This window comes from Arachis stenosperma, chromosome 5, assembly GCF_014773155.1.
Source record: "Arachis stenosperma cultivar V10309 chromosome 5, arast.V10309.gnm1.PFL2, whole genome shotgun sequence".
NCBI classification, from domain to species: domain Eukaryota; kingdom Viridiplantae; phylum Streptophyta; class Magnoliopsida; order Fabales; family Fabaceae; genus Arachis; species Arachis stenosperma.
Window position 1 is genome coordinate 122073000 of NC_080381.1, and position 16493 is coordinate 122089492.

General features: G+C 31.3%; 1 protein-coding gene across 2 annotated transcripts; it reads left to right on the top strand.

The window, feature by feature from the left end:
- The first annotated feature begins 10218 nt into the window (after positions 1-10218).
- On the top strand, positions 10219-15425 carry LOC130982359 (NADP-dependent malic enzyme). Of its 2 annotated transcripts, XM_057906332.1 has the most exons (19): positions 10232-10517; positions 10736-10856; positions 11389-11463; positions 11682-11833; positions 11916-12021; positions 12188-12253; positions 12339-12434; positions 12528-12599; positions 12686-12769; positions 12857-12955; positions 13114-13161; positions 13275-13328; positions 13419-13517; positions 13649-13738; positions 13832-13909; positions 14021-14095; positions 14339-14429; positions 14522-14650; positions 15069-15425. In XM_057906332.1, exons 1-19 carry the CDS (start codon positions 10366-10368, stop codon positions 15155-15157), a joined length of 1776 nt encoding a protein of 591 aa, XP_057762315.1. In that variant the 5' UTR covers positions 10232-10365; the 3' UTR covers positions 15158-15425. The 2 variants fall into 2 exon arrangements, 1 of the variants encoding a protein (XP_057762315.1); XR_009087151.1 differs by lacking the exons at positions 14522-14650; positions 15069-15425 and having other exon boundaries at positions 10219-10517; positions 14021-14257.
- Positions 15426-16493: the final 1068 nt, after the last annotated feature.

Consider the following 16493-nt stretch of genomic DNA (forward strand, 5'->3'; position numbering starts at 1 on the left):
GTAGAAACAGAAATGGAGTAGAAGAGAGAGAGAGAGAGAATCACACCAAGAAGTATCCTGGTTCAGTTGCCAAGTGCCATGCAGCCTACATCCAGTCTCCATCACAACAATGATGGAATTTCACTATAATCATCTTGATTACAAACACCAATTCTCCCTAGGAACTACCCTTCCTATCTGGGACAAGTCCAGAATCTAACCCAATCCTGAACTTGACTTGGTCACCTACCAAGCTTTCAACTGCTAAGTGCTAACCCAACTTGCAAGAGGATTCCCACAGAATCATGAAACACAACACAGATGTACAAAGGACCTCTAAGGACATCTATGACTTTTTCTTTTAATTTTGTACACTCTGCTTTTTTCCTCTCTATAGATTTTTCATACAAACCTCACTGTTTGCCTTTTTTCCATGAGACTCAAGACAGACAAAACTAAACAGAAAAATACAAAATAAAGAACATTGAAGGAGAAGAACTTCTGTTAGCTTAGGTAGCTATGAGAACACTGTGCTTTCACTCTTTTCCTTTTCTCCTTGCCTCAAGCCCTGGCTGTTCTCCCTTATTTATAGAAGGGGAAGTCTCTAAGGTTGAAACTCTTGAACCAAGCTAAACTTCTTCTTCTTCATGCAAAAACTGGTTCGCCCAGAAAGAGAGGAGAGATAACCGAATGTAAAATTCAACATGCAATTACCTCTGAGTATTCCTTTATCACCAATCTTCATCAATCCGGGCCTTCCATCTTGACTTGCACTCCAAGAAGGATTCCTAGCCCTTGATGAGTTCTTGATGATGACAGCTCTATCTGCTCTAACTTCTGCCTCTTCCTCCACGTAGCTACAGTAGCTACCTCCTGTGGTGGTTGATCAAAAGTAGAGACGAGCCATGCCTCTAAGGATCTTTTTTCTCTGACCGAATGGATCTTCTTCCATTTTCGGGTATGGAAAGTTTGAGATTTTCTCACCACTTCTTACCATTAGTGGAAGGATCTCAGCCACACCATACTTCAGATTTTCTTTTTCTTACCGCCATCATCACAATGGCTTCTAGCTTCTTCTTCTTGCCTCTGATAACTTGCAAATGCTTCCATGTTTTCCTGATTGAAGTGACCGAGTCTGAGGAGAGAGAAGAGAGTAGAAAGAAAAGCAAAGCTATGGGAGTAATGAGTGTTATCAAAAGAAATCAATTAAGATTAACTCCCCATGCTTCTAGTATAGTAGCATGTAAGCTACACTTGATGCCATCAAATCACTTTGCATTTTCTCTTTCCTATTTCCAATGTCTGCATTAAGTGCGTTAAATCAAAATTTGAAATCCATCAAATGATGATAGTGGGATCCGTTGAAGCATGCAATAATTTAATTAAAGAAATGAATTTCATTGTGTTAAATGAGTAATGAAAACATTGTGCCCCATTTTCTTTTTGGTTTCGGACCAACCACCTTGTTGGCTTCAAATTGGTTTTCCTAGCCCAGTAAATAATTCAGCCACTCAACATAACAATTTTGCACAATGTTGATTATATTTTCTTAGCATAATTTGGCTTTGATTTGCTTTTATGCCCAATATACATCATCTGCAAAATAACAAAATTATTAATAAGCAAATATAACTTGAAAATCTACTTAATAATTTTGTAGTTAATTGTTTTAATATTATTTGATCATCATCAAATTGAATTTGGAGTTTTCCAAACTCATCATAGGTTTAAATTAGCTTGTAGAGCTTGTGGGTTTTAGCTCTCTTGGTCCGTGGGTACGGTTGAGGATTCTTGCCTTGGCCAATTCTTGGTTTTGAGTAGGTGAATTCTGAATTTTGAATCATATATGTATGATAGGTGTGAACTAGGTGTATATATACAAGTATTGGGATTGAATTGTGGACATTTGAAGGTTTGGTGAAGGATTGGCGTCAAGGTCTTGGTGGTTTTGTGAATTGTGGGGCTGTGTGTATGACTTAAGTGTTGCCTTGGACCAACACGGAAATCAGCCAAGATATGGTTTAGGTTTCGCGTGTTTAATATGTAATGCTCTGTAAAAACTTAGGCTAGACGACCCTAGGCTAAGTTGAAATGTGTATTTATGTTGATGTTTAGTAACTTTGATGGATTTATTAAATGATATTGAGAATGAGTAGTGATTGATGATTTTGTTGAAAGTGTGGTGTTGGTGTTTGATGATGAATTCAATTGAGTTTGATGGAAGTTGACTTAGTGTATTTGATATAAATTAGCAATTCTTGATGTAAATGTTAAGCCATTCATGAGAGTGGTGTGGAGTATTTATTGTTGGTAATTATTGAATAAAAGGGTTAAGTGTATATGTTGGTATGTGTGACAAGAGAACTATGTATATACGTGAGTATATTTGTCATTGATTTGGGTTGAGGAATTGTGAAGGTGTATGTGTATTTGCAGGGAGTTATTGAATGATTGAGAATATTGGATGTGGTGTGTTGTAAAATGAATGGAAGGTGTGGAGTTGTGTATTGGTAATGCTTTGGTTGTGAAATGTTCAGATATGGAATGAGGTTTTGGTAAAAATAGGAGTTTGGTAATTTTTGGAAAAAATTAATTTTAATGAATTTTGGTGGTCCATAACTCGAATCTATAATTTTAGATGAAGATGGATTTGTTTCAAATCAAATAGGGTTTTATAAGCTTGAGAATAGTATAAATTTTGTAGAAAACTGAATTTTGTAGAGAAAGTTATGGACGCCGAAAATCTTGTGCACAAAACTAAAAATTTTTAAAGTGCAGCAGAATCAGGATTTCTGGTGTGTGTCTACGCACACTGATGTGCGCATGCACCCAGCAGTAGCAACAACTTGTGCGTACGTATGCACACCTGGTATTTTACAGAAAATGTGCATACGCACGCCATGGTGCGCACGCACACACAGGGGCACGCATACTGCTGGTAGCGCTTACACATGTGAGGCGCACGCACACCTTGTAGTTCCTGGCTAGTGTGCACATATACACCTTCGTGCGTACGCACACGCTCTGCTTTTCACAAATTGTGCGCACGTACACACTTTGTTTTTCCAGCACTTGTATTTTTATTATTCAAACATGGTTTCGAACCTCTAAGCCTCTATTTTTACCCTTTTAACCCTAGACCTTATTAGTAAGCTTAGTAATTAGTTGAAGCTAGGAAATTGAGGTAACTTGGGGATAAAGAAAAGGGTAAACGTGATGAATTATAAGAGAATGATGTGAAAGCTAAATGAATACATGTTGCTATGGCTAAGATGAATGATTCTATGATGAATGTGAATGGTTTGAATATTATGCGGCTTATAAATTTAATGATATATGAGATACGAGTTTTCCTGGGTAACAGAACCATGGCTTGCCACCACGTGTTTCAGGTTGAAACTCGATACTCTGTTGACCTTACGTCGTAAGGGTGACCGGGCACGTATAAATTCTTGGGAATTGATATCCCCCATTGAGTAAGATATAAATAAATGAATGATTGTATAAATGATGAATAAATGAGAAATCTATGCATAGACTCATGGGGATGCGCGACGAAGGACAATCTAAGGTTTTCGAACTTATCGGGTTGGCTGGATATATAACCGATAAATGAGCCTCATCAGCTATAGGACAGACATACATCATGTGCATTCTGTTTGTTTTGTCTGTTATGCATTACTTGGGATTGCCTAACTGAATATATAATATGCTAACTGTTATATTTGTTACCTGCACTACCTGTTTACTACTTGTGTTTGAAATTGTTTGGTTGTTTGTCTCTGCTAAATCATTGGTGATGGAGGAGCGGAGGAAAGGTGGATCGGTTCGGTGTTATAGTTAAGTTTAAGTAGATAAGTTTAGAATTCCTTAGAATACCTACCCTTTTCATGGATTCCGTTTAGATATAAGCTTTATGATTGAGTGATGGCGTTCTAGGATTGCCTCTGGCGTTCTAGGATTGCCTCTGGCATTCCCAATACCTTATATGTTATATGTGTGGCACATTTACCATGCTGAGAACCTCCGATTCTCACCCCATACTGTGTTGTTGTTCTCAGATGCAGGTCGAGAGGCTCCTCGCTAGGTGTCTGGATTCTTGAAGCGGAGTAGTCCCTGGGTTCTTTTGATTATCAGTTTGTATATATATGTACTTAGCTTTCTCTCCAAGAAACTTGATTATTTTATCCCTCATAGAGGTTAAAGGAGAGTTAAGGTTGTATTTTTGTATTTTGGGTATTTTGGGATACTTGTATATGTATGTAAATATTCTCCAGCCAACCTTGGCTTCGCAGGCTGAGTTAGGAGCTAGTTATGTTGTATTCTTGACTATCTATCCACTCTTCGCTTATTTATATCTACGATCTTTAGGTTTTTTAGCGCGCAAGTTATTCCGTTTCTTGAGTGTTGCGCTTTTTATTTTGCGATTTTGCTTTACCCGTTTTTCAAGACTCCCAGTATATTATATTTTTCCACTATTATACGTATGTATTTTATGATTAGAGGTCCGTAACACCACACTACCTCTTTTCTACGACTTAAGCGTACAACTCTGTGTAGTAAGGTGTTACAATAATTTGTTGAAATTTGATTCTTTTTAAAATAATAGTAAAAATATGTATTTTAAATTTTAATTTTAGATTTGTGATTATTTTTATTTTTTATTTACGTAAGACCGGTTCTGTTAGTTCAACCAGTAAATCAATAACCTGACCGGTTCAATTATCAGTTCAGTTATGACAATTATGATTTATTTTGTTCGGTTAATAACTTTGTTTTTAAATGAATGCTTTTAGATTAATCCAATTTTTATTTTTTTTGAAAGAGATGATCAATTTTTAATTGAAAAAATTAATTAAAAATATAATCTTTTTAATTATGTCATATAATTTAATAAATAAATATATTTATTATTTAAATATAATGTTATGTTAACGAAGAGTACGTAAAGTTGTCCAGTATAAAACTTTAATTCATTCAATAAATATTTCGAACATTGGAGTTCAATTTAATTATGTGATTTTATTCATTCACTTTAAACACCAAAATTTAATTTAATTATGATTGAAATTCAATTTTTAATAGAATTCATTCAATTATGTATCATTAAAAGTTTTTAAACAAACTGTTAGTTTATTAATTTAACAATATATTTTATTCCTATTTTTAAATATTAATAATTAATTAATGAAATTCTTATGACCCTCAAACCTTCTTAACTTCTATGCATTATTATAGGATGTGTGATACTATGATATGATAGGAATATAACATGTCTAAATTTGTAGTTGACCCAACTAAATGTACATGCCATATTATTTTTGTAGCTTAAGAAATTAACTGAAAATTTAGAAAAACTTGTAATGTTATTGGTTAAAACAATATTTCTTAAGCTGAAAATTTAGAAAAAATTGTAATGTTATTAGTTAAAACAATAAAATTAGGTGATCAAGTAATTTTCAAACTAAATCCAACTTAGTGTTAGAGTTTTAAAAATATTTTTGAGGAGGCTAAAACAACATAAAAAATACATAATAATATTTATATAAAAAACAAATTTTATAAATATAACTTTTTTTAGAGTTTATAACTAAGATGATAATAAATAAATAATTTTATAGATAAATATTTTAAAATATTTTAGAATGGTATTTTTTGGGTCTGGAATGATTTGAAATATTCAATAATTAAATTAAAACTAAAGTTTTTATAGTCAATATGATAGATATTAAAAATTATAATATTTATTGAATATTGAATATTTTTTTTAGAAAAAATTTAATTAAGAAACTAACAAAGCATAAAATAATACTAAATTAATTAAATATAAGAGAATTATTCAATTTTTTAAAGATGGTATGAAAAAATATAATTACTTAAAACAGTTTAAAAGAGTAAGACTTTGCAAACTTGTAAAAATTTTCTATTAGTCTACATCAATAAAATGACGCCAATAGTTAAAGAATATTTTAATATTGTTGTATAAAAAAATTAAAATAAAATTAATAAGACATAAATAGTATTAAAAAATAAACTAATTGTTATAATGATAATGATGATGAGTTTTATTGTGTCGATTACTTTACAAAAGTCCATTCTAATTAGTACATTAGTCCACTCAATTAAAAAAAAAAAAATAGTATGATAGTCCATTAGTCTTATCAATTATTTAAAGAAAAATAGTAAATATAGAAGAGCTAAGACTTGAATACAGCACACTTAGTATGGTATTTAGAACTGTAGCCAACTAAACTCTATCATATTCTATATCATCTTCTTACTAAAGATTTTATTAAAAAAATTTAGGAGCTATAGTTTTTGTTTAATTAAAAGTTACATCGGCTATAGTTTTGCATAAAGATATGGGACACCGTCAACAATTATTGTCTACCAGTTTTTTTTTTATCCAATATATCTATGATGATAAGCTCATGAGTCATGATACATAGTATCAAAGTTCTTGATTGATGCGGACCAAAAAGGATGTCATAACAATATCATAAACAAACAAAATAGTATTCTTTTGCACCAAAATATCCGATACACAGCTGTCATGTGTGGTCGTACCAACTAATTAAATATTATGTAAGATTAACTTTAATAATCATTGAAAAAATTAATATTAAATTAAAATTAATCACTGAAAGATCAATAATATTGGAGGTACAAATTAAAATTATATCAAATTTCAACTAAATGCTCCCTCCGTCATGATATCATAATACGATAATTTATATGATATAAAATATAAAATATATTTATTTCATTAACAGCCGGGGAAAGTTTTCATGTATTATTGTTTTAAAAAGAAAAAAAAATTAATAAGCATCTATCATCTTTTGGCTTACCCTAAAGTTTCCTTTTAAATTGAGATTAAAGTTAACGCACTCCCAAAGTCTCTATGATTAGGGGTGTTCATGGATCATATTCGATCTGTAAATCTGCGGTATTTATCTATTCAATCTGAAAATTATAGATATAGATCTGATTTGTAAGACTATTAGATCGAATCAGATCAAATCTGCACACTAATATAGAATCGGATTGCGAATTTTGTGTAGGTACCCGAATATCCGATTCACATATCCGCATATCCGCAAATATAAAGAAATTAATAAGTAAATATTCTTTTTATGTTTTATTTCAACTAATAATTATCATATATGTTGTATTATTTTAGTTTATTTTTTAAGAAAAATATATTTAATATTATTTTAAGAGTAAACTTATTTAAAAGAATAAAAAAAATTTATTGATATTTTTTAATAAAAATAATCTTTTAAAAATATTTTTGTGGTTTGCGGATATATTCGCTATCCGATTCGATCCGATCTGTAAATGTGCGGATTGGATCGGATCAAGCTTAAAAACTACGGATATTGATCGATCTAATGATTTTAGTGCAGATTAGATTGAAATTTTGGCCATATCTGATTTGATCCGATTCACGTTCACCTCTACATATGATGACGGTCCAATTACATCATTGTTAATTATGGAAATTAAATATCCCTTTTATATTTTAAATTAGTTTCATTTCATTTGGCAGCCCTGTCCCACTTTCCTTTCTAATCATTTTTTTTTCAAGTGCATGAACCTTTAACTAACACGTGGAAAATATGGAATTAAACCCATTTTAATTTTCAAGATTAGTAAATTGCATTAATTTAGTTTTCGAGATCCTAATTATACTAAATTAGTCTTACAAATTTTAGAAAATGTACCATATTAATTTTTCTCTTATTTTTTATCACTAGAGTATTGACGCTATTAATAACGTGGCCAATTCTTCTCATGCTGAACGTAAAAAAATGATGTCGTTTATAATTTGACGTAAAACACTTCTTGAAACAATATTGTTTGTCTTTGATGAGAAATAAAACGTTATTCCTCTTTGGTCTCTTTTCTTCATCTTCAACTTCTGCATCAGTGATGTAGAAAAAAAATTCTCTCCTCTATGAGTGACAGAAATTAATGACTCGTAGTTACAATAGGATTTTAGGAAACTATTAGAACATGCGTAGATCATACACTCGTCTAGAGAGTTCGTTTGTCACTGTAAGAATCTTTTGTTTCGTCATAGAAGTTAGTGAGGAGAAAAAAAAATATTGGTACTAATAACCAACACAATGAACCTACTACCACATCCAACTCTAATCCCAATTAACCTAATAATAAGCCCACGGTCTTTGTCAATAATACCTCATCTTCTAACAACATAAAATCAACAAATCCTGGAGATAATAACCCCTGTCCCACAACAATAAACCCTCTACCACATTCAACTCTAACCCTAATCAAGCTCCTAATGCATAACATATTAGCAAAACTCCTCTAATTAACCTAAAAACTAACAATTTGAAAAAAAGAATTTACTTTATGTTTATAACAGGACTAACAACTTGAATATTTGACAATGATATTTTTTTTCTTCTATTATACATCAATTCTAAACACATTGAAACAAAATCATTCCCAAAGAATGGTTTGTTAAGGTTGAACTCTAGTGTTGACCACTAAAAAATAGGATGGCAGTCACACCCAGACCATTTTGAAACTCTCAATGCTCTATTTCGACCGAAGATTTTTGTGTTTGATTGCATGGAACTTTGATTTTCAGTTGCAAGCATAATCCCAAAATTGGAAAAGTGCATAACAAAGAAGAAGAACTAAAAAAATGAGAAGAAAAAAAAGAGAAAGAAGTAGAAGAAAAAATTTGGGTTATAAAAAAGAATAAGTACCAAATTAGAGCTAATACACTTTTATGCCATGTCATCTAATTACTATTATGTCTAATATAGTAAGAATTGGTTATGTCATTAATAGCGTTAGTGCTCCGGAGACGAAAAATGGGAGAGGGATTAACTTGGTGCATTTTTTTTGTCTGAAAAATTAATTTAATGCAATTAAAATTTTAAGAACTAAATCAATACAATTTATCAATTTCAAAAATTAAAATAGAGTTTAACTTGAAAAACACGTGTTTTATTGTTTCTAAAGAAGTGCATATATATCTTTTTAATTTTATTATTTTTTTTAAAATAAAATATAATTTTTAATTCTTTCTGCATAAAAACCTCTTTTTATCATAAATTTTTCCTCTTAAAGAATGGTCATCCAACAAGAGAATACCAAACCCCTTTTCTTTTTTTTTTTTCCTATTTTTTTATGTTTATAAATAAAGCTTTTTTTTGTTTCCTTTTGGAATGAACCTTTTTTTAAACATTTTCAACCAAATTTTATCCCTATTGATTTTGACAATGATGACTAGCTATCCATAAACGATGGATCATGCTTAATTTTTACCATAGTAGGTAGCTAAAGCATTTTGTTGACAAATAATCATGTCCTTCAATTGTTTATTTTCCCTCCAATGTTGAATACAGATAGACAAAACCCTCTTTCTTTTACAATCTCCCTCTTCCCTTGATGATATGCAATTTAATTATCTTCACTCTAGTAATACTCCTTTTATTCTCCTCAAATATGGTTTTGTAAAAATGTCTTATAAATAAGATGGATGCACAATTTTAGTTATTAGAAAAATAAACTGTAATATGATTTTTATGGTATAATAAAAAAAAGATAAGTATAAAAAATTAATTTTTAATTAGTTAACTTTTTATTTTTTATTGACAAAATATTTTTTTAACTGTGTTTTTCAAAAGGATTTAGGATTTCGAGGTTAGAATTTATAATAAAAAATAATTTAAAAAAGTTCATTGATATTAATAATTAACCAATTAAAAAAAAAAAGATGTTGCCAATGACTTATTTCATAATTGGTATGTCTGTTGAGATTCATGTACAAAATTTCTATACTGGCAGTCAAAACAATTAGAGATGAAAATTGAAAGACCTTGAAAAATCTTATAAGCAATGGCTTTAATGTAGATATATATATATCTATATATATATATATATATATATATATATATACCAAAAAACAAATATATATGGTATATACCAAAAACAACAAAAATTGGTACAATAACAAATAATTATTAAAAGACTAACTCCACTATCATATAAAATAATGCAAAAGCAACAAAAAAGGGGGAGAAAAAAAGATGATTAATCTATTAAGGTAACAAAAGTACTACTAGCATGTTATTCACACTATATATCCTTTAATTCTCTGTCACTCACATGGTTACATGTTTCTTTTTCAAATAAAAAACGACACTAATAAAACAAACACAACCACTTGTTGAATTTTCTTCCCCTTGACTTTGATCACCAAGCCATGATTGATTTTCATTGTGGTGCAGTCTTATCACTATAAAAGCGTTGTGATTACAATCAGTGAAACATTGCCATTGTTTTAGAGAGCAAAAAGAAATATCTCAACCTTTTTTTTGTGTGGTTGGAAGAAGATCATTATTCATGGAGAGTACACTGAAGGCCTTGAGAGAGGGTGAGTCAGTGCTTGATCTCAGCCCAAGATCCACCGTTAGTGGCGGCGTTGAGGATGTCTACGGCGAGGATCGTGCCACCGAGGACCAGCTTGTCACCCCATGGTCTTTCTCAGTAGCCAGGTCAGTCTCAAAAAACGGTTATTAACTAACTTTGTATGCTTTCTCTGCTTTTTTTATTTTACCTTCATAGCTTCTATTATTAGTTATAAACATAGCACAATTATAAGTGACTACTAATAGTTGCATGAATGAAATCAAGTTTTTTATTTTGATTCTTAGTTAGCTAATAACTATTCCTTTTTTAATTAACTGTATTTATTTGTGATATGAAATTATAGTGGATACACTTTGCTGAGGGATCCACAATACAACAAAGGACTTGCTTTCACTGAGAAAGAGAGGGATGCACATTATCTCCGTGGACTCTTGCCTCCTACAGTTGTCTCCCAGCAACTTCAGGTTTGAACTCAATCATCGTTATATAAGGATTAATTGCTCTATTGGTTTTTATAGTTTTATCATAATTTTAATTAAGTTTTTATAATTTAAATATTTATAATTGAGTATTTATAATAAATAAAACTTTCAATTAAATCCTTTTAACTATATTTTTTTTTAAAAATATATAATTTTTTTAAATATTAATTTTTGTGTTTGATATAAGATGAATTAGTAATTTTTTTTAAAAATATTCTAGACTTATTTTGTTTTCCTAAAAAATAGCAATTATAAATATTAAATTACAAAATTTTATTTAATATAAAGATTAAATTATAAATTTTTAAATTATAAAAATCTAATTAAAAATTCAGTAGAACTACACAAACCGAGTGATTTACAATGATCACTGCATGCAACACTGCTTAATTTGTTTTGAAATACAAGTCTTATATAACTTAAATTTTCTAAGGTGGTTAGTGTATACTTTTACTCTTTCCTTTTCTCTCTCTCTCTCTTTTTTTTTAATTATTTCTTCTACTTTTGATCACAGGGGAAACAGCTGATGAACAACATCAGACAATATCAGGTCCCTTTACAAAAATACATGGCTATGATGGAACTTCAGGTAGGTTTTTCAACTCATCATGTTTAAATTACACAGCATGAGATAGTATATTTGTGTTTTTAACTTTTTAAGTTCATGCTATTAAGGTTGTTTCCTGGGATGAATGAAAGTGATATATAATTGCAAATATTTGATACCGAAAGCACTACTTAAGAAAGACCAAATGAAAACTTGAATCTTATTATTGAACTGACAAAAAAAAAATCTTCATGTTGCAGGAAACAAATGAAAGGCTGTTTTACAAGCTTCTTGTTGACAATGTAGAGGAACTGCTCCCAATTGTGTATACTCCCACCGTCGGCGAGGCTTGCCAGAAATATGGGAGCATCTTCAAGCGTCCTCAGGGTCTTTACATAAGTTTGAAAGAGAAGTATATTTCTTTCTTGTATGCAACTTTGTACTGTGTTTGATTCAGTATCATATCATCATAAGAGCTTTTGGCTTTCTTTCAGGGGCAAGATCCTTGAGGTACTGAAAAATTGGCCTGAGAGGAGTATTCAAGTTATTGTTGTCACAGATGGCGAGCGAATTTTAGGACTCGGAGACCTTGGATGTCAGGTATTCGTTCCTTGATTTACTATAACTACTAGACTCCTATCATTCTGTTTTATCTGAAGCTGTTACTTTTTAGTATATAGATACATTAATTCAATGAAAACATGATGTATAGTAAAATAGGTAACTTAGGCTTCATATAGTTTATGTAAGATGTGTTTCATTTCAGGGAATGGGAATTCCTGTTGGAAAATTGGCTTTGTACACAGCACTAGGAGGCCTTCGTCCATCAGCAGTATGCATTTTCAATCTTCTACTAACTTTTTTCTTCTCATTATACCATTGTATATGTCTCATTTCCTCTGTTTATGTTCGGTTAGTGTTTGCCTATCACAATTGATGTTGGGACAAACAATGAGAATTTGCTGAACGACGAGTGTTACATCGGACTTCGACAGAAAAGAGCAACTGGGCAGGTTGGTGTAATTACATACATGCCTTGATATCTGCATATCACTTTCATTTGCATTGATATGAAGTGATTTTGATGATATCTGGTTTCTATATAGGCATATTCTGAACTTCTGAGTGAGTTCATGGCTGCTGTAAAACAAAACTATGGCGAAAAAGTTCTTGTACAGGTTGTGAATTTTAAACAAGTTTTTATGATGTTATGAACCTGAATCACTCAATTGAGTTTCTGTTATCTTAAATGTTTTTTCTGCAGTTTGAAGATTTTGCAAATCACAATGCTTTCGAGTTGCTTGCGAAATACGGCACATCTCATCTAGTCTTCAATGATGATATTCAGGTACTATAAGTAGCATCTTAGCATCTATACCATGAAGATTGTTCGGTTCAAAATTTCAAATCATGAATGTTTTATAATCTATCTCAGGGGACTGCATCTGTTGTTCTTGCCGGGGTCGTGGCAGCATTGAAGCTGATTGGTGGAACTTTGGCCGACCACACTTTCCTGTTCCTCGGTGCCGGCGAGGTAATAAATTGACAATCATAAAAGCTTGCTTGGTATCTGGGGGGAAAAAGAGTGAAAACAGATACTATTTCTATTTTCTACTTTTAAAATATCCTTTATATATGTATATATTTGCACTTGACTAGTTAATTCATCTTATGTTTTTGCCATGATTTCAGGCAGGAACTGGAATAGCAGAACTTATAGCTCTTGAGATGTCAAAGCAGGTGATAATAATAATAAAGACTTCAATCTTCATTGCTGACACAGTAGTCTTATATTGATTTATGGAGTGAATTTTAAATTACAATCTATGGGGCTATTCTATTTCTTTGTGCAGACAAAGAAACCGATAGAGGAAACTCGCAAGAAGATATGGCTTGTAGACTCAAAGGTAGTTGAAAAACCATGATAATACTCTACTTTTTAGTTTAATTTTCCTTCTTTAATAACAAACTGTTTCATTTCTTTTTCTCTTTTTCAGGGATTAATTGTTGGTTCAAGACAGAACTCGCTTCAACACTTCAAGAAGCCTTGGGCTCATGATCATGAGCCAGTTGGAACTCTCTTAGAAGCTGTTAAGGTATCGGAATATGTCTGTTAAACATGTTACCAAAATCAATTTGGTCTAACATTGTAAGGCCTCATTAGATCAGACAATAAAATGATTGTGTAAAACAAATGTCTCTAACCTTGATTGGTTCACATGTTCAGGTAATCAAGCCTACAGTTTTGATTGGATCATCAGGAGTTGGAAAAACATTCACAAAGGAAGTCATTGAAGCTGTGTCTTCAATCAATGAAGTAAACTCTTTTTTTCCCTCCTTCTCTTGTACTTGTTTACATAGATATACAATCTTATTTATCAATTGAGTCTCTATCATGCTTGGCCTGCAGAAACCTCTTGTTATGGCCCTCTCGAATCCAACTTCGCAATCCGAGTGCACAGCCGAAGAGGCTTACCAATGGAGTGAGGTAAAAACAAAATGATTGATAACCACATCTATCCGTTTCTTATGTGGTTGAAACTTGAAAGCCCTTTGCTTCAATGTCTAGTCTTAATTCTTTGATTCGTCTTCTACACAGGGCCGTGCGATTTTTGCTAGTGGGAGTCCATTTGATCCTTTTGAGTACGAAGGAAAAGTTTACTACTCCGGCCAGGTGTTGAATTGGTGAAAACTCACGTGTAGTTGTCTTCACGTGAAGTTGTTAGTTGAGAATGGTCAAATAATTTAATATATTTGTCTAAATTCTCATCTAACAGTTTTGAACTATCAATTTCATATGAAAACGGCTGCATCTAAGTCCTCACCTTTGAATTTTGTAATCCTCTTCCTCTTGGTTAAACAACACAACATAACACAACATCATATCTGATTCAATTCTTGGGTTTTGTCAAATTAGGCGAACAATGCTTACATCTTCCCTGGCTTTGGTTTGGGGTTGGTGATCTCCGGAGCGATCCGAGTACATGATGATATGCTTCTGGCAGCATGTAAGTAGTAGTCACGTTGAAAAGAATGAATGGTTAAGGATCAAATCATGTGAAATAATTTGATGATGAATGATTTACATTCTTGTGTTCAGCGGAAGCGTTGGCTAAACTAGTGGCAGAGGAGGACTACAAGAAGGGTTTGATTTACCCGCCATTTTCTAACATAAGAACAATTTCGGCTAATATAGCTGCAAATGTTGCTGCCAAGGCATATGAACTAGGTATGCCTTCAAAAAAAAAAGAACACTCTTATTATTCATGCATCATTTCACTTCAATATCTAATTAAATGTAAACCGAGTTAACCAAAAATCGATCACTTACTTGAAAATAGGTGAACCAATTGAATCAACAAACTATGATATGACAGAAAAATCAGTTATCTATATAGAATATATATTGAAGTACAATTAAACAATATATGTATTTATACATAAATACATAATGACTGATTTTTGATATACACAATATTTTTATTAAATCAATATTTTTTTTTAGGAAAAGTTAGTTTTAAAAATAAATGAATTGTTTAAAAAGAATACTTTAGTTAAATTTGTAGACTTCTGATAAATTCACCAATTCAAATACCGATTTGGTTTTCAGAATTTTATTAATTATTAATAAGTCGTTGTTTTAATAGGGTTGGCAACACGCCTTCCTCGTCCTGAGAATCTTGTGAAGTATGCAGAGAGCTGCATGTATACCCCAACATACCGCAACTACAGGTGATCATGGCCCAAGTTACTATATATTGACCTTGGTGGTAAGAATCACAAATATTAATTAATTAATAAACATAATATGTCTGGCTATATGTGTTGTTTGATGTAGCTTAAGCAAGAGTAAGGGTTTGTATGGTTTTAGCATGAAGTCATGAACAAATAAGTGCCTTGTATTCTTGGTTACACATCCTTGTTTCATCTCATGTAATGTAATGTCAATGCAAATTGCAAAATATATAATATATAAATCTTGTGCTTATGCAAGAATTTTTCCATTGATTTATGATAATACATTCAATCTCTATAAAACGTTAGAAGTATGATTTTGGTTTTAAGATATATGCTATTTTTGTCTCCAACCTTTTTTTTCATACAATACAAAATCATCATTGAATCAAATTCATTGATGGCCATAAATTTCATCAAAGATGGCTCACCTCTCCACCATCCGTGTGCTACTCTCCTTGAAGATATTTATAATATGGTAAATTGTATCCATCTGGTTCATTGGAAATTTGGAACCATACTTTTTCGAGAAGCTAATTCTAGCAAAGAAAGGTCATGATTTACCTTTTGACCTCCATACTTTCGAGTTGCTCCCCTCATACATCTTACAAACTTTGTCTTTTGATAGTTTTGGTTCCTTTAGATTAAGAGGATGTAGTTAGTACTACTATTTTTTTTGTATGTTTTGTTTTTCTTTCTTTTCTTGGCAACAAAATTGTCATTTTTACTTAAATACTAAAATTTTAGACCAAATTACCTGTAATAAAAATTATAAAATAAAAATAAGAAGAGAGCGTTTTTGTTCTTGCAAAGCAAGAAAAAGGAAAAAAGAAGATGGAAAAAGAAAAAAGAATAAAAAGCTGTCAACAATCCAACTCTATCTCCGTTTTTGTCGCTACTTCCGTATGATTTTGGTCCATAAAGTAAGGACGATTTTAAAACAAGTTAAATCTTATGGACGATTTTGTATGCAAAAAGGTTAAAAATAAAAAGTATTTTCGTCCTATACGTTAGAAACCAAAATCGTACTTAATCGAAACCAAAATCGTACTTAATCCCAAATGTTATTAGAATGGTTATGTTGCCAACTTGCCATGTTGGGCATCCAGCTTCTATAACAACTTGTTATCACTCGTCCACATCACCTAGCTATACTCAATAGGCTTGTGAATATTTTAGAACACAGGGAGCTAACTTTTTTCCCATCAATATCAATTACTTTTTTTAAAATTATCTATTTTTATACTAAATTCTAATTTTTAAATCTTAAAATTTTAATTCTAAATTTTAAATTCTTAAAAATGAACATTTTTACAATTTTTAAAAATAAATTAATA

Bases quoted from the DNA above. Each gene is read 5' to 3' on its own strand.
- LOC130982359 (XM_057906332.1), top strand. From the start codon at position 10,366: ATGGAGAGTACACTGAAGGCCTTGAGAGAGGGTGAGTCAGTGCTTGAT. The intron at 11,464-11,681 runs GTAGGTTTTTCA...TTCATGTTGCAG, and splicing joins TGGCTATGATGGAACTTCAG to GAAACAAATGAAAGGCTGTT. The intron at 12,435-12,527 runs GTTGGTGTAATT...GTTTCTATATAG, and splicing joins AGAAAAGAGCAACTGGGCAG to GCATATTCTGAACTTCTGAG.